This window comes from Aulonocara sp. 'chitande type north' Nkhata Bay, linkage group LG20 (assembly GCF_057382095.1).
Source record: "Aulonocara sp. 'chitande type north' Nkhata Bay isolate Kocher_YH1m ecotype deep benthic linkage group LG20, A_spYH_male_GT1.1, whole genome shotgun sequence".
Taxonomy (NCBI): domain Eukaryota; kingdom Metazoa; phylum Chordata; class Actinopteri; order Cichliformes; family Cichlidae; genus Aulonocara; species Aulonocara sp. 'chitande type north' Nkhata Bay.
Genome location: NC_141363.1, coordinates 11,235,054 through 11,254,312, shown reverse-complemented (window position 1 = coordinate 11,254,312; position 19,259 = coordinate 11,235,054). Strand labels below are relative to the sequence as shown.

Sequence of the window (19,259 nt, the reverse complement as noted above, 5' to 3'; positions counted from 1 at the left end):
TAAATGCCACAGCTAAAAACAAAGAACATTTTCGCTGTTATCTTAAAATTGTTTTTGACACGACTCACTTAATTAATGAGCTTCGAGATAAACAATTTACCAACCAGCCAACTGGTGAGGCTCTTTGGCGTTTTCTGTTTTCAACCCCCCCGCTAGTCAAAGAAGCTCTGACAATGTTGTGGTAACTGTTCATGACAGCTGCTGACAAAATCTTGGGCATTGTAGCTGAAGGGCTTTTATTTTGGCATTTGCGAGTTGTGGTGACATTTTTGCCAACTCACGTGGCTTTATAAAAGGCTTGAGTCATACATGCGGGTACCGTAAAGTTTTTGTTCTCATGTGCTGACAGGAAACCTTTTAAGAAAAATGTTTTGATATGGCACATTAACACGTTAAGTTTTCAATTTTCTATCCATCCTGCAGGGACTCTTCAGCTTCCAAGAGCTTTTGCAGGATAGATAGTGGTTTTTATTTATTTTCTTCTTTTTTTTTTAATTCACCAGACCTATTGTCTCTTTATCACAAAATTAAATGTGGCTCACTATTTAACTTGCTCTGCGGCTGAATATGGTGAATCAAAATCGACCTGCAAATATCACTTCTAGAAGTGGAAACTTACCTCGGCGTTTGCTGCATTTGTGGCTGCCAAAACGAGAAGTGAGATAGGATGTAGGTTTGTGCTTTCAGAGACTGAGAAGTACTTTTTTTTTCAGACAGGCAGGGCTTTGACTAGCTGCTGTCTGCCCGTTTAATGGCGTCCTCTATCAGGCTGGTAAATGCTGTTTAAGTCAGAACCAGCGAACAGTCTCTGTGATCTTCCCCCTTGCTTTGCCAAAGACCCATTATGGTGTAATGTAAGCCACTAATTTGTGTCTTTGCCACCATTCAATTTCCTCCCTCTCTGTCCCTATAACCTTGTTTATGTCTGCTCAGCTGCATGTTAGGTGTGGCAATCGTACTTTGGTTTAGCTTGGATGTGTACATGAAGGCAAGCTGCAATGTTCTCTTGGATACACACGTATGAATATCATGGAGTTTAGCTTGAGTGATCACCTGTGCTACATCAATTGGTTAGCCGGCAGCGTCACAGGTCACTGATGGCTCACTCAGCTTCATACTTGCCACACTCTGGTCCAGTCTGTGATACCCGTGTCTGTCGACCCCCCACCCCCCAAAAAAACAAAAAAACCAACCAAGTGTACAAATGTCCAGATGGCCTCTCCAATCTGGTCCATGATGTTATCTACTGATCAACACATGTCACCCCTCTACAGGAAAGCAACTTAGAAAAAAATTGTTGTGGATGTTCCCTTTAAAGACAGAATGTAATTTGAGCCATGTAGGCTACAGGTAGAGACATTTGTAATAGGTTTTGAGACGGCTGTAACATTCAGTGAAACAAATACACAGATGTTTCCATTTCCAGCATGTCGTCCAAGTATATAAGAATATACTGTAGTGAGAGTGGTAGAATTGATATTAAGCCTGAAAAATGTGTCCGATGCTGCCTAACGCATAAAGAACTGCACACATTGCAGTTTTTTTAGTCCACATTGCAGCAGATACATAAAACGAATACAAAAGGAGTCAAACATTTGCTGGTTTCATTTATGAATGATTATTAGGACCACAGGTCTCCTCTTGGAAGTTTTTTCTTTTGTAGTTGGGAGCAGCTTGTAAAACAAAACGTGCAAAGCAACTTTGTGCAATACTGGACAGAAATGTCAGCAAGCTCAGAAATGTAAATTGTAAAATTCTAGCAACTGTGGAACCTTTTTGAAAGTATAGTTTTGAAAGCCTAACATGCTTACTGAGACAGTCTCAACAATTTGTCATCTGAGGTGTCCAAAATACGTAGTCCGCATATTCATCGTGTGTCATCCATTCATTTGTACAGCAGGGTTGTGATGAATACCCAGTCTTAGACAGGAAGTATTCGGCCCAGCGCTTTCTGCCTGTCCTCTGTCGCGGAGGCACTGTGTCATCCCCCTGTCGTGTTTAGTTTCCGCCCATGTGAACAGCTCAAAGAGCCCTGAAGTTTAAAGTCCTTCAAAGCGGAAGTGAGCGAGATGGGGAGGGGGGGAAAAAAACTGGACGAGGCTCAAAGAAGACTTTGTATTTTGGTGATTGGCGCTGCCAAAAAGGCTTTCTCTTGGAAGACAGCAAGGCACTGGTTGGTGGGTGAAGGGGAGCTGAGGGAGTTTTTGGAGGGTTGGGGAAAGATGTGAATTACGGCCTGAGAGAAAAAGAATTCTCCTAAGGTTTGCTGGGGTCCCTCATTATGGCAACGCCACGGGCCATTCTCTGGCTCTGCTGCACCCAGGCCACAAAGAGGGGATTTCTTCATTTATTTATTCAATTTCATGCCATGTCGACCCCTAAATGGCCCCATTCCCTCTCCAAAATGCCCCGTCTCCCTTTGTGACTAGCCACTCCAATCCTCTTTCCAAAAAAGAGAGATCCTTAATGGGTGCATTGTTTTAAGCTTGTTGTTGTTTTCTCTTGGATGAGAAGGGGTAGAAAGCTTGAGGCTGGTGACCTGAGAACTCGCTTAGAAAATGCCTGAATCTGTGGATCTGTGGTTCTGTTTGAGGTTTGCTTCAGTAGGTGTGGGAACCACAGCGAATTGAAAAGAGGCTCCGAGGGCCTGCTAGAAAAACCTTGACAAGTGTTCAAGCTTGTTCTTGATATACGGGGTCTCTTGTGAGATATCTGAATTGAGTGAGATGGCCCAGCATTGTTGCTGAATGCTGATGTAGCCGTGGGTAGGCAGAAAAAATGCCCTAGTTCTGTTCCCATTAACACTATTGGCCCTTTCATCATGGAGAGAAATAATGATTATCTTCTCAAAGAAGATAATCAAGTTTGATATTTACAGTAAAGCAACAATGTGCTTAGGACCGCACAGTCTGATTGGATTTCTAATAGCAAGTCTAACACACTCCAAACTCTGCTTGTTGAAAGGATTTAATCCAGACAAATGGCTAAGGAAACATTTGACATGTACATTATGTAACCATTATACCACGTTGTTATTGATTTCCTATACATTCATATTTGCACTTGCTGTTATGAGAAATGGGATGCATACATGGTGATGGCAGCAAAACAAATGCTAATATCCCTCGTCACTTCTCACACATATTGCTGTTTAGTATGAAACCTGTTAAAGCATTGATGTCATTGTCTAACAGGTCCAAGCTAAGTATGTGTGCTCACTAGGTTTTGTTTAACTACAGAAAACGACCTAAAGTATTTATCCAGCCTTGACGAGAATTCGTTTGACTGACAGCGCTTTACTTTTCTTTTCTTTTCTGTATAAACTTTCACCTCAGCTTCTAATATGGCAGCTGAGATCTACGCGCACAAGTTTGCCGTTCTACGGTCCTTGGTTATTACAGATAACAATTGGCCGCTGCTAAGTGTCGAGCTTGAAAACAACCTCAGCCGCACACTGTGAGTGACCCTTAACATCCTGTGCTCGTGGCTGCTAACTTCGACTCCGTATGCGTGGTCGCCTCCCATGTTGCAACATGACCTAGTTTGACACTTGTTACATTACTTCTTGATATTTTCATTTTGGCTTCATACATTCATTGGTGAAAGGAAATGTGAAATGTGAAAGGGTAAATAAAATATTGTAGCTTTTTTTTTTATATCAGTGGCGTGTTTTATTAGTTCTTTTTAATATGTAGGATTCTTTGCCAACAAGAAGGCTTTCACCTAAAAACAGATAAATAGGAGATGAGTCATGTTTCATAGTTTGCTTTAGCAGCAGGTAGAAAGCTGCGTTGAGAAGCAGACAAAGCAGACGTGAAGGCAGCAGGCATCTTACTAACTGTCCACTGGAGCGAAAACATAGCCTCCACCAACATATGGTCCATCTGCATCTTCACACCTTACTGTCTGGCCCTTCTTCGCTCTGATAAACCTCAGCATCTAGCAACACCCACCACCCAATCAAACCCACAATGACACTTTGGCTGTCAGTCACAAATGAATGCTGCCTTATGCCTTGCATGACAAGAGACATAAGCGTTTGGTATGATTGCACTATTTTGGGTTTAAGGCGATGACAAGCTGTAAACCTGAAGCTTCTGCAGTGTGTGTCCGTTAAAAATGAAAATGACCTAAAGCTTATAGTTTTCCATTTCAGTCCATTCATTTTTATCCACACCAATAAATAACATTAACTTCCATTCGCCTTTGCAGCATAGCTAAAAAAAATCTGCAATTCCTTAGTCTTGAGAGCACGGTGTGATTTATTTCTTTGTTACAGCTTGGTTGCACGCTAGCACAAAGTTGTCAGACTTTACTTAGAACAGCTGAGTTAGTGGCCTTCAAACATGTCGTATACTTCCTTTTCACAAAAGCCACACTTCCTGTCCAGAAATGGCATCTGCTGCTTTTGTGTCGAGAGGAGCTGCTTCATTCTGCCGACGTGTTTGTTTTCCTTTCTCGCCTGACTTGAGCCGCCTATGTTCTCGAGAAGAAAACGAAATTCTTGTCGTCGAATTTGAGCGTCAAAAAAAGACAAAGAAAAGCACTGGCCTTTGTTCTGTGCCATTGCTCTGTTTTCACTTCCTGTTTGCATGTCACACAGTCGCGCAGAGGCATGCGTGTGCACTTCTTCTGTTGCAGTTTGGGATTTTTTAACTTGTCTTCAGTTTTTCTTGCACACACTTTTTTTTCCCAATAAACAGAAAAACAGAAAGAAACGAGTGACTCAGTTTGGTGGGATCCCCCAAACTTACTTCAACCTGCTCACACGCTGCTTGAAAAAGTGGCACATTTGACAGCATTCATGCAATTTGTGGGAGAAAGTGATGCATGTATATCCATGAACTGTACATAAACTGTCTGGCACCATCATACTTTTTTGAGTGATATTGGAGTGATATAGACAGACACTATGAAGTTGCACTTTCCAGTGCCATCACAACCATCCACACTAAAGTACCCACTACTGCTGTGTCTAGAAGTGTATTTAAATTTGCACTGACTTGCACACTAATTTTCATATTTTCAGTGGACATGAGGGCAATTTTCTGAGTGACAAGAGGTTTCACGCACAGCATTTGACTGAAAATCTTGCTTATATCATGTACACCAGATAAGTGAATTCAGAGGTGTGGGTGTGGGGTTGGGAAAATGCTAACAAAAAGCTGGTTTGCAATGTTTTAAGCTAGCAGACATATTTCTAGGGGAAAAAAGACTCTTGTCATTGTTATATTTAAAGCTTGCTTTTAAGGTCTTTTTCTACATGTGAAAAATAAAGGTTTAACAGGCCTCTGTGCAGTGCTTTAAAAAACTAAATGTAACCCATGATTTGATAGCTTGTAGATGTGCCTTTAGCAGCAATAACTTGCAATAACAAGCAATCTGCCCTACTTTTCTATACAAGATTGCTTCACTTGATTGAGGTTTGATGGCATTAATTTATACACAGCTCTCATAGGGTCCTGCCACACAATTTCAGTTGTATATAGTCAACTGCAATGTCCTTATGTCCTGTGGCTGCAAAATCCTCACCCCTCCACCACCGTGCTTGACGCTTGATATGCTTTGTTTGGATTTCATTGCTGTGCATTATGACTTAACATCTCCACTTTGCCCTCATTTGTCCGAAAGACATTGTTCCAGAAGTTTTGTGGTTTGTTTGTTTATTTTTACAGAAAAGTGACTTTCTCCAAGCATGCCATACTTGTTTATCTGTTTTCTAATTGTACTGTCATTAACTTTCACATTGATTGTGCTAACTGAGGCCTTTAGAGTCTCTTGTTTTATTTTTTTCTGGTTTCTCTGAGCAGTGCACAGTCTGACCTTGAGGTGAATTTGTTGGGATGTCCATTCCTACCACATTGTGGTATTGTGTTAGCACATACCTGAAAGAAGTGCGTTTGTTTAGCAGCACCTGGCAGCTACATACTCTCTTACTTCCTATGAAAGCAGCAAGGATGTACTTGGGTTTTTCACAAAGTTGCGAACAGCGATGTGAAAACTTTATGACACGACTGTATTTGGTTTCTCTCATTGTGCAGCTAATTAAAAAAGCTTTCGTTTGACTCTCACTATTTAAATTCCAAAGCAATAAACATAACTGTCATGCTTGAACTACAGCGGCTCTTTTCGATCCCTGTAAAGAGTCACAGCTAAGAAATTTTAATAATAGCTGACATTTTCCTGTGTATTGCTCTCATCATTGTGAGTTTCAACCCCAGTGAGTTTCTCTAAGTACTTTCAGAAGCAGTGTGGGCTTTTGAGGCCCAATAGGGAGAAAAAACCCCAAAAAGAGTTTTTAATAATGATTGAGCAATAGTAAAGAAAACTTGAGCAATATAATAAGAGACGCTGCAAAGTTTGCATAACAGCAGTGTGGATTTTTAAATGTCTAACTGCCAAGAATTTCATATATATGTAAAAAAAAAAAAAATCAAAAAAACAAAGATGTGTTCACAGTGTGATGATACACTTTGAGAATGACTTTCAACTACTTCCTGTATGGAGGATGTTGGAGTTTCCAGTATATATCATAATGAAATGTCAGTGGGTACAATGCTGCATCAGTGTGCTTGGCAGCTACTTTGTGGTTTGCCAAGGAGCTTCTGGTTGTGTTACTTGTCTCCTGTGGGATTGCATCACGAGCAGCTTTCCCTTACTGCCGTTCACCCCTGTGGCATCATGTGCAATATCCTCGCTGTGCTCTGTGCTGCAGCTGAGCCCTCCTCCGAGCCAGTCTGACTCAGTGTTATGAGTCCAGAAGTATCACAAAACTGAGTCTGTGTCCCATATGACCAACTATTATTAACACACTGATTGATATCGTTGCTATTTTTAGGTATTGAAGCGTAAGAAGGTGCGCCATCTAATCTACACAGGAAAACCAGTGCGAGGGAGGCTACACTGCACTCCCTCTTTTCATCCCCCTACTGTTTTTGATTTGTTGGCGAGCTTTTGAAACACCGTCATGTCCTTTTCCATCTCTATCAAATTCATAGTGAACTGACTCAGATTTCTGACATCTAAACACAGACTTGTCAGCCCGAGCCAGTGCAGGCAGGGTTATTGTTGTTGTTCATCAGTCAAGCAAATATTATTTATCAATGTCTGATCCTCCACTAAACAGGATTACACAGACACACACATGCCTCGCCTTGCTGATGATGACGTGCTGATGTCAGAGGAGAGACAGATAAGGTCACCTGAGATGGAGATGGCGATATGAAAGTAAACAAGGACCATCAGACGCATCTTGCCGTCTCTGAGTTTGGTAATTAAGCAGTAATGAGCACAACAACTGCACACAGTGGTGTAGAGTAGAATTACAGTGTTCGTAAACAACTGGCTTAACTGCGTTCTGTGGAAAGAGCAGGTCTCGTCAATATACGTATCGTATTTCCAGTTTGTGTGCATGTGCGTAATGCTCTGAGATATTGTCCTCTCTATGCAAATCGTGCATGATTTGTAATATGCTGAGAGCCTTCTAAAAGTGCAGTCACATCTGCTTATTTTACGGTAGGAGAAATATTGGATCTTTCACAGTGACAAAGCCAATAACATTCATAACTTGTCATACATCAAGTTATTTCGATTGCAGAGGAAGTTGAAACAAATGATGTCAGAGTATCTCTAACTTCTGCTTGAGCGTGACTGGCAGGAAGTTACAGTCTCTGGTGGTCATTAGTGGAAAGGCCCAATAAATAGTCAAATATGAAAATAAGCCCAGACTGTGGTTTGTCCAATTATGATACTTGGCTGTTTGTGCACAATGAACTGCTGTCCATCAGATGTCAACACATTTCCAATTACACCCATAGTACCTTTCTCTGGGGCAATTTCCTGTTTCTGATTTCAATCACGCGCTGAAAAAAATCACTGTACAAACTGCGTAAAAGTCTCAGTTTGAGTAAACTTGGACATGCTTGGGGTGCATGCTCAGTTTATGCTCTGCACTGTCCTGTATTCTGGCTTCCTTGTACCCTGCCTTAGTCATGATGGTGGACGGAGAGAGACAATTTTCTCTCCAAATAAACCTGTCTTCTTTTGTGATGGAACAATGAAGACAGCCAATACAACTCTGGGGGAGACTGTCCTTGTTGGGGTTAGACTTTGACTGAAAGGAATTCTTTGTTCCTTCTTCCTACCATCCTCCCTGCTGATTCCTGTCTCACCACATCTGTGTGGCACATTTGTTAAAGGAGTGATTCCTGCCTGGATGGTAGCTGTCACAGAGGAATACATGAATAACAGATACTTTACACCTCACCGTCTCCTCCACCATTGTCCCCTTGCTCGTTGTTGTTTGTTCTGTTTTCACCCTTTGCCTCCTTGGCTCTTTTCTTCACCCGCCACACCCTCACTCAGCGCTAACCCTGTCTGAAAGCGACTGAGGAAAAGCTCTGTTTCCTGCCTGTCTCGTATCCTCTGCTGGGGAGCAATCACTCACTTGAGTGACTCCTACAGTGTGGACACGGTACAAGCTGCCATATGGGAGATTTAATTAGTGTATGCCTCAAGCACAATCAGCTCCCTCCCAAAAAAACAAAACAAAAAAACAGTCGAGAACATGACAACTACCGCTTCCCTTTAATACTGGTCTTAATTAGCGAGGTCACAGCTCACTGCTGAGGAGCCGTGCTTTCTATTTTTGGTACGACTTACGTAAAAGCTAGTAAAGAGAGGCAGAAACAGAAAAAAAAGGCAGAGGAAATTATAAAATTGCTGCCTGACTGCTTGGTTGGCTGGGTTCTGTCTTTAGAGCAAACGTCTGATTAGGAGTGTCAGTCTTTAATTATGGGAAGTGACTTTCTGTAACTGGTGCTATGTGGAACTGCAGGGAGCGTGAAAAGGTTTTCTATAAATGACACACTTCACCTAAATTACAAAAACTGATCCTGTTACTTAACATATGTAGTTATTTAGGCAGTTTGTGTTACAAAGGTGTCATTAGGTTTCATAGGGACTATTTTCTTTAGTGGAGCATGTTCAACCTGACAACTCTAGCGTCGGATTGCACCTAATGCTGAATGTTTAATGCATTTTGAGTACTGAGCATCAAAAGCAGCCCATATTCAGTGCTGGTGGTCAGGTTATTAGAGATTTTATAGGGAAAGTCTTTTGTGTCTTTAGTCGATATTTTGCTGTAGCTAAAATCTTTTTTCCCCTTGATTATGCATTTAGATCGTAGACATATTTTGCTAAGGGGGTGATATTAAAGCAAAGTGTTATACAATTCTATACCAGATAAGCTAAAATGCATTTAGCAACCAATCCTCAGTTTAATCCCTGCAAAAGCCAGAGATGCTGTGTTTTCCTCCTCTCTATCTGTGTTTGCTGTCTATCTTTAACCATAACTTTGGATGGAAGAAAGTATTGCTTTGCAACCTGCAATGAAACATTTACTGCATTGGCATTTGGCACTGTTAGTGATAATGTCCTATAACCTTTTTTACTAGAATCATGCATTATTTTTTGATCCATTGTGCTCGTCTTGGGGCGACACTGGATCTCACAACTTGAACCATAAAGCAAACACGTAGAAGCGGCACCTTTTAACATGACATTGTTGGCATGCATAAGGATCATGGTGTCATACTTTTGTACCAAAAGTATCGGGTGAAGGCTTTTCTTTTTTAGAGCAGTAGTCTCACTTAACCCAGGACTTCTTTGTAACGCCCTTGATTCACATGGAAAGCTATCAATTTCTAAATCTGAGGCAATGAAATGCAGGCAGACACAACAGCAGGAGCCGGGTTGATGAAGTAGGCTTCGGGATAGTTTTATTCGTCGGTGCGGGGATGCATATCTCCTTTCTGATATCCCAGTATTGGCGTCTGAAGGGCAGTCAGACTGAGGCAGGTTAAGCCTGTCGGACACAGGGCAATAGACAGAGAAATGGGGAAGAGAGAATAAAAGAAACTGTTTGCAGATTCACTTCCCTTCTATTCACCATTTTTTTTTCTTTTTTCCCCCAAGTCAGGATCTGATTGGCAGGCACTAACACACACAAAAACTGAGCTGCACACGCAAGCAAAGCTCAACTTGACACGAGCCTTATTATGAGCCATGTTGGTGTAGTGCTGTGCGTAGACACTGCAACAGTGAAACAGTTCATTTTGGAGGATGTCTTACAGTTGAATGCTCAGGCGCTTTAGGATCCATACAGCGAGGCTTTAAGTGTAAAAGGAAAACACGTCTTGTCTTATTAGACCCAAGGGACAATGAAACAGCCCCAAAATGTCTGTTTGGTACCTGAAAAGACATTTTCACGAAGCATGTAAGAGTAAATGTGGTTTTCTGTTCAAAGGCTCGTGTGGTTATGTTAATGCAATGAATCTTTCTGCACTGTATCTGTTTCCTCAAAGCTAAGATCACCTATATCCTAAATTTAAAACAGTCCCAAGAGGGAAGCTGGACTTCCACTTCCAGACCACTTTTTGCATGCACAAGTGATGGTGCATGATTACCAAAACCTAAAGAGACTAACGATTTCCAGATATTCTCTTCCATTTTTATATATATTCATAGATGTACATTTGGGGTATCAAACATAAGGCCAGGAGGGCAGAATCTGTCTGACGAAGACTGTAAGCTGTTGAACTGGACAGCTTTGGAAAATGTAAAGGAGTGTTTAATTTAAGTTTTGCAACTTTTCCTGTTGATAAAGAACTTTTCTTAGTTTTTCTTAGTAAAGAACGTTTTTTAATAGCTACCCTGGTCTGACCCATTTAAGATCAACGATGTAAAATTATTTTGACATGTCTGATGAACATGCTTTAGCCGTCTGCCTTATTGACAGTAAAGTGTGGCGCATTGTTTTTAAACCCGTTTTGTGTTCGTTTCCTCTTCAGGCATTTCTGCACAGAATCAGACAAACTCCAGACGACCAACAGTGTCTCTCACCTGAACATGTCAAGGTATGGCCAGCTTTTTATTGCAAATATCAAAATGTCAGAAATCGTCCATGTGAAAATGCTAATTGGTCACTAATGTCTTTACTTTTCCCTCATCTCTGTGCTCCTCTGTGGTCTCCTCTTTGCTCTTTTCCTTCCCTTCTTCTCTATGTCCCCTCCCTTTACATCATCCTCTCATTTTATAGATTCTGTTTTCAAATATCGAGGACATCCTTAAGCTGCACCAGGGGGTGTTGTCTGCAGTGGAATACAGCCTGTTGCCTGAACCTCAGCCTCACCATGCACTGGGACATGTGTTCCTCCAGTTTGTAAGTGCAGGACACACAAAAAGATTCTCGTAAAACTGCACACTGTTACAGGCACAAGCTCGTAGGCATGCATATAGGAGAAGTTGGATGCCTGAATGCCTCTTCCATGCAGATACACACACATAAGCTCTTTTCATGGACTGCCCGTAACCACAGATGCAGGGAAAGCGTGCAAAGCCTTGTGTGGAAATACCCTTTAATGCTCTCTTTCTCACATGAAACACCCCTCCCATCTCCTGGACTCCCTATTCACCAATACACATTCTCTACCCCCACCCAACCCGTTGCGTTTTCCACCTTCACAGAACTGACCTGCATCCTGTCAGGCAAAAACAGTCTGTCTTCCTTCAGTTTCTCTACATCAGTCTTTGCTAACATCTCCTACTTTTTACCAATCCATCCCTCCATATTCTTCTCAACTCTGCAACCCCAGTACACAATCCTGCACCCCACCCACCCCGCTCCACTCAGTTTGAACTCATTTGGCCTGAGGAAACAAACAAAGAAGAGTCTGTGTCCGGGGAGGAAGAGATGGTGTGTCACTCAGAGAGGGGACAATGCTTCTGCTGGTAGCACTCAATCTCAGGCTTCTTCTCTGGGTCTCTGTTTGTGTCTCTCTGATAAACTATCTTGACTTTACTTTCACTGAGGCACTAAATACATCACCTAGGTATTCTATCAGGGCTCTGCTCCACCAGCTTACACGACAGTATCGCCAGAAGCAGAGTGACATTTTTTCCATCCAGCTGCAAAAATCCAGCTGCAGCCAGTTTGGTGACTTTCCAAGGAGTAAACCCAACAATTAATAAATCCTGCCTTCACAGCAGATTTTGTGGCTGATAACTGTATTTAGACTCCAGTCTCTGTCCATACAACACACCAACTGTTTTTGGTGAAATCATCTCACAATCAGATCAGTTCAAAGTTCAACACAAAGTGCTCTATTGGGGTGATTGGGGGTACTCTGAGGTCTTTGAGATCTGATTATTTGATATTCTATAAGAGGGAGGAGAACGATTTTAAATTTGATTCTGGATTTAACAGGGAGCCAATGAAGAGACGCCAATATGGGAGAAATATGCTCTCTGTCAGTACTCTCACTCCAGCATTTTGGATCAACTGAAGGCTTTTCACTGAGTTTAACCACAACCTGATAATAATTAATTATAATCAGTTGCAATTGATCTGCCACCTGCTTGCAGTGTGGATGACATTTAATAACTTCTGCAGGAAGCTGCTGAAGTGGCTTATCAGAATATGTTCTCACACATGTGTGAGCTGTGACAGTCATTTGGTTTGTCAGACGGAGCGTGAGTGTGGGAAATTGATTAAAGGAGCTTATTGTTCTTTTTTAATTTCTCCATGGGCAGACTGATGTATATGCAGAGACTTTTTTAGCTCCCTCGGACTGAAGCACAGGAAAGGACAACTTTGCCGGGACATCATGATGTTTTGTGGTAACACTTTTCTGGACATTTTCAACACAGGGAGGACTGTAACCATATTTCATATTTGATAGCAAAGGGAATTTTTGCCCATCTGGAAGTTGTGCTAATTGTCTGTAAAGATTTGGACAGATGGGAGCTGCAGCTATACTAGTTGGTGAAGGGGAGTGGATAATTCGTGTTCAATGAAGAGATTAGACAGTTAATCTATAAATACTGGGGGGGAAAACTCACATTTTGAAATGGCTACCTGTTCTGCTCATTTATAGTGTAAGATTATAACATTATACATTATACAAATACAATGAAACAGGTATGAATAGCTAGAAAATGCACTTATTGAAAACCAGAGTGTTCGCTTCAAAGACGTATAACTCCATGCATTTTCTTGATTGCTGATGAAATCCACAAAGACTAAAGCCAAATGATTACAAAACAAAGATTTGCCCCAAAGCAAAATATGTTTTGAGCATTACTAAGGTATTAGCAAGTGCCTCATTCATCATTTATACAGCATTACTCCCCCTAAGTATGCTGCTTATAAATACAGATGTTATTATGATTATTACTGTCAGTGAACTAGTAGCTGTACATAGTTATACCATATATAGCAGTGATATCTGTACATGGTGCAACAATAGCAGATATCTGGATTTATAAATGACATACTGAGGAGTACTGAATTACTAATGCTTTGCGTTTTCTTGCTGTTGTTCCCGTTCATCTTTATTTAAACTCTCTGCATGTATTCGTGCGTGATAGTATTTGCCACTCTCTTTGTGTGTGCGTTTCTCTTGAAGCATTGAGCCACCCACACTCCACCTTTTCCTGCTGCATATCCATTACACCTCCCTCACCAAGCCACGACCTTTGTCTCCTTCAGCACTCACACCTCTCAGCCAATCGGCTGGCCCCGTCTGGCACCCTCCAGCCGTGGCCCTTGACCTCGATCAGAGGTCAACACCATGACTGGGATTTTATTAACCCCCCCGCATTGTTCCACAAGGAGGTCTGCCACTCACAGCTAGGGATGAAAAACTGGAAGATTCATTGCTTTTCAAAGTCAGATGTTGCCAAGATGGTTTGGAAGGCTTTAAAAGAAAGAAAAAGAATACTCTTTGATGTCGAATTAAATAAAAAATAAATCTCTTTAACCGAAACACTGATGTCATAAAATTGTGAATGAAATAAAACATTGTGCAGTTCTGACCAACTGTTATTTATCTTACTAACTAGAGGCTAACATGAATGTCTCCTTCCTCTTTTGACCAGACACACACACACACACACACACACACACACACACACACACACACACACACACACACACACACACACACACACACACACACACACACTTGTTAATCCCTTGTTTAAAGATCACGGTATTCTGAGAATTATTTAAACTGTGCAGAGGTGAAAAAGTGACTCATGTCAGAGGAGAAATCAGAGACGTCAATATTTGCTCTATTTCAGGGAATGTATATGCGAGTGCTGTGCAAGAAGCAACAGTCGTGTCATTATGCATGCTCTGACCTCGCTGAACTACACCCATTCTGCTTTGACTCAATGTGATTCCTCAGTGTGTGTGATGCTACTCTCTCATTTAGTCTCCAGAATAACATTCCAGGGATGAAGGATTCGAATAAAGACTTATGTTTATCAAAGGAACACCCAAAATCTTTGCGCTATTCTGGGCACAAGTGATGTTTTTCAGTCTTTTGGAGTAGAAATTAAAGCGTCACATTTTGGCGCCGGTTTAGGCTTATAAGCTACTTTACAGGTACCTGAATCGACTATGTTGTTGTCATCTGAGGAAAGGAAATACCTGAGAGTTTGCCTCAGTTAGAAGCATAGTTGGAGTTGCACAGAGGCATGCAGAAGGGTTGAGCAGAAGGGTTTCATTGCACATAGCAATGAGAGCAAAAATAGTTATATATTGCAAACTTATATAGTGGATTCCCTAACACCACCTTCAGATTGCTAATTATTCTGTTCTATATTCTTTACCTGGCAGCAGACCAGCAGAATTCATATTGTGCTCATGTTACAGGTATTGAAGGAAAGCCTTTGGATGTTTTAAGTTGGTGGTTAGGGTCATGCTGCTACTTTTCCTATGCTTAAACTCTTAAATTTTATGCTGTTCACGTTTCAATCGGACAATTTATGAAGCCTAACACGAAGTATGTATATTTTTGGAGAACAAAACATTGTTGAACATTTTGAACAATGCTGAGTTAGTTTTAGGATGTACTCACACAGCGTGTTTAATCCCCCAAATCCAGTTTGTTTGACCGTTGTGGGCTTGAAAAAGCGAGCTAAGGAACAGTTCAGTTGATCTTGTTGGACTTAATGCCCAAGCACAGAACATGAAAGGCCGCTTCAGCACAGCCCAACTGAAAATCAGTGTATCAGATAACTGATAAATCTACAAGGCAAGCAAGATTTGCCAAATAGTACGCCGCAAAGCAAACAGAATCACGAACTCCCATTGTGCTGCGCAAAGCGATTCGATTTTGATTCAACAAAAATCATCACATTGTGAAGAAATTCATGTGAGAGTGAGGATGGGAGGGACGATGCTCATATGCTCAGATTTGACAGAGTGTAGTTGTTGTGGGGGGGCAGGCTCTGCAAGCAAATGGGCACAGTCTTATAGTTTTATGATGATGTGAGTTCAGACTTTGATACTGTTTTAATGCCACAGCTGCTTCCTGTTTAAAAGGCAGGGGGTTGTCTGATTGGGGTTTTCTCTCTATTATTGATTACTTCTCTGTATTAAAGCACCTTGAGGAGACTTTTATAATGATCTTGCTCTGTATAAATAACATTGAATTGAATTTGCATAGAGGTTGGAGTTAGGATGTACATCCCAAGCAGCTCAGAAGCTATAACCGTACGTTATCCACAAGATGCAGTGACTCTACGATGCTCTGATCACTGCTTTATAGCAATCTAGAACACATCGCCTTATCTGAGTAACTAAAGGAAAAAAAAAACATTGAGAAGGCCAAAACAGGAGTAAATTCAGTCACTGCTCTTTGGTGTGTGAGTGTTTATCATTACTGTTGTGCTGTTTCAGTGTTAATTCAGTTAATTAACTCGAGGCATTGCTTTCCCCGTGGGCTTTTTGTACAACCCAGTTGATTTTAATTCTATCCTGTCATGATTAGAACTCTTGGCATGTGTAGTAGAGTTAGTAGCAATAGTAATAGCCCTTGTTACTGTGCCACTGTTGAATACAGTATGTGTGAACAAGCACACCAAAAGGATTTCTTGAGCTGCGTGCTGTATTAAGTCAGTTTGACAGAATCTGGGGTTTCACACCATATGCCAACCCAGCTGCTGCTCCCAGTAGTACAGTTCTCCCCTGCAAAAAGTGGCTTTGGGTGTGTTTGTGGTCCTCCCTGTGTGGTTAAAAGATCCCCACCGTTTACACTGTGCAGCCTACTTGTGGTAAACATCTACAAAAGAGTTTCAGCTCCCTGGTCAAAGGGAATAAGATGGAGTAGAGAGGGGTTCTATAAAAAGAGCTGTTAGCTTTGTTTGGCTGGTGCTGTCTGTCACCGCCAGTGGTTTTGTTAGTTTTTTTGTTTTTTTTGGTGGGGTGGGGGGTGTAAAAACAGGCACATGCACACTGAGTGGCGAGCTGTGTATGTGTGTGGGAGCAAAACCACGTGCATGGGTGTATTGCACATCCGCATCTACAGGAAGTTGGTTTTGCAGGCCTTTGTTATCTGAAAGGTGCCATCAGTGACTGAGTATTGTTTATTCTTTTGCTGCATTGTAGCCTGGCCAGATGTGAATGCGAACACCTTCAGGCAACTGCACGTCAGTTAAGGCTGAAAGTGGCGTCCACACACCTGCAGTTTTGGATTTCACTTACAAGACTGTTTCAAGTGACGGTTTCACTCACTAGACCTCAACATCAGGCCCCACCGTGCACAAAGTTTCACATCCCAATTACTACAACACTCCCAAGAATACATGAGATGTTTATAAGCTACAGGGTGTAAGTTTGACTTCAGCTGTGATGCAGTGTGTATGCTGCTGTCTACAGTGTGTTGCATAAATAATGCAGTTCACAGGACACTGTGTATCCACCAGCCCAAGTGTTGAATTACGTATTGTAAAGAAAAGAACATGGCAACCCGACAGAAGCTTCTGCATTATGGTGTGTGTTTGCATTGCTACACAGTGATGCTATAATCTTAAAAAAAAAAAAGAGGAACTGTTATATCTTGTATGTAGTTTATTTATTAATTTCCCCTATGACGCATGCTACTTTTGAAAAGAGAAGTGTGACAAAGGATGTCGATGAATGCTTTTGCTTCACGAGTGAAATAGTTCTGAAAGTATTTCTGCAGTAGTCGTTTGGTCCCTTTGCAATCCATGTCATCTACGCTTAATTACAAACCACCTACATTTAATTGAAGTCATCTCAGAAGACAATATTTCCAGTTTGCGTTTGTTGATGTGTCTCTTTTTACCAGTCTGTCTACTCTCAAATCATATGTGTGTAATTCATGATAAGAGATTTTGTACTTGTTTAAATACAGGACACTATGGTCCATAAAGAGAATTTTATTTACATTCTTTTCTTGTGGCTTACTACGTTACATTATGTTATAATGATTTACAAATTCTGTTGAATCGGCGGGGCTTGTACCGTGTATAAGATAAGATAAAGATAAGATAGAACTTTATTAATCCCTCGGGTGGGTTCCTCTGGGAAATTCGACTTCCAAAAAAAGCACAGCAACGACCGAAGTTACAGTTACAGAACTGTTATATATATATATATATACACACACACACACACACACACATATATAAATACAGAGACAAATATAAATAAAATATATGAAGGGGATAAATAGAATAAATAGGAATAAAAAATAAAAATACAAGTGAATTGCACATTTCAAGTATTGAGTCTATTGCACTGTTGACTATTTACAAAAAGTATTGCACAAGGTATTGTACAGTGAGGTGCAGAGGCACTACAGCTTAGTTGTTCCCCCCTCCTTTGTCCTCCTGTTTCCCCTCCCTCTCCCCTCCAGAGAGGAGTTAAACAGTCTGATGGCGTGTGGGACAAAGGCGTATGTTGCACCCAACTGGAAAGACTTATTCCACTCCCCTTTAAACTTGAAATCGAATATATTTGTAAATAAAAAATAGGTTGATTTTTAAATGCAGAGTCATTCTCCTGTAATAATAATAATTAAACATTTTTCATATGCATTGTTTACTCTTCACTTTTCATCAGGGTAACGACACAAAGCATAACGAACAGAATAATGACGGCCCTTATGGCTGCAGAGACACACGCCATTAGCTCCAATATTTACATTACAACAGAAAAAAGCGGTTCTAAAGCGTGTTGTTCTCCGTATGTGTGCACGCGCTATTAAACTAATTGGTTTTATCACAACAAAACCTCATGCTGCTTTCTGAGAGTTCTCAGCATGACTCGATGATGTACTGACAGCTGAGCTGCGTGCCCTCGGCATTGTTGTCTGCCTAAATACTAGCCCTGTTTGAAAGCCTGGAGGAAAGAGCAGTGAGGGGCAAATGCTCTGCTAAATTTCCTTGTTGTGTAGCTTCAGTTATTGATGTGATATAAACAGTGTGTTGACACATTACTACTAAAGCATCAACTGAAGGCCTAGTTTCTGCTGTCAAGTGTCTTTGTCTTGGTAGATTGATCATGTGTGCAGTAGTTAGTCAGATTGGCTACAAAGTCCCTGGCATACAACCCTGAACCTGTTATTTTATTTTATTTTTTTGCAGAGGGACAGTTTCTCAGTATACGGCGAGTACTGCAGTAACCATGAAAAGGCGTTGAGGCTTCTCATGGAGCTGAACAAGATCCCCGACATAAGGACCTTCCTACTGGTAAGACACCAGTGCTCCTCTCCTCTGACTTGTCCTGTCCTTGCACGCTCCTCGAGTCATCAAATCTGCCTTGCTTCTAAAATTTAATTGCCTTCCTTCCCTTTCTCGTTATGACTCTAACTTCTTTCCTCATAATTATTAATAATGAAAAAATTAAATCTTCCAAAAAAAAGTTTCCAGTATTGTATGCCTCATGAGTTTCATGCATCCTTTTTTGGTCCCATAATACATCCTATTTTCTTGCTGGTATATTTCCCTGCCTTCTTCCGTTGCCCTACATTTCTTTCCTCCCAAGAGCCTCATCTTGCTTATTTCTTCATCATCCGCCCCTTTTTTTTCTCCTTCATTCATATCACCTGCACTTCCATGTTAACACTTGAATAAAGGGCAGAAACCGAAATGAGGTCAAATGTTTCCTCCTGTGCGGACAGGATGCGACCAGCATCAAGGTCACTTTAATGCATTGTTGGTCTCGTAGTGTTTCCACTGCCAGCTGTTTCCGTGTTTTGACACTCAAACCTTTGGGCCCTGGACAATCAACTTTAGAATGGGGAAAAGGGGGGAAGGCCTTTGAGCTGGGGTCCAGCCACTGAAATCATGTGCAGATCCTGGGCCAGCCAGCTGTGGAGAGTTGGCAGCCTTTCTGGGATTGGCCAAGAGATCTGAAGCCCCACGTTTGTCACTGCCTGATGGTT

General features: G+C 41.3%; 1 protein-coding gene across 2 annotated transcripts in view; it reads left to right on the top strand.

Moving 5' to 3' along the window:
• prex1 (phosphatidylinositol-3,4,5-trisphosphate-dependent Rac exchange factor 1) overlaps window positions 1–19,259 on the top strand; it is a 78,675-nt gene that overhangs the window by 6,576 nt on the left and 52,840 nt on the right. For both annotated transcript variants that reach the window (XM_086277375.1, XM_086277374.1), the window contains exons 2-4: window positions 10,851–10,916; window positions 11,099–11,221; window positions 18,460–18,564. In XM_086277375.1, coding sequence (XP_086133501.1) covers window positions 10,851–10,916; window positions 11,099–11,221; window positions 18,460–18,564 — 294 coding nt within the window. The remainder of the gene's footprint in view (window positions 1–10,850; window positions 10,917–11,098; window positions 11,222–18,459; window positions 18,565–19,259) is intronic.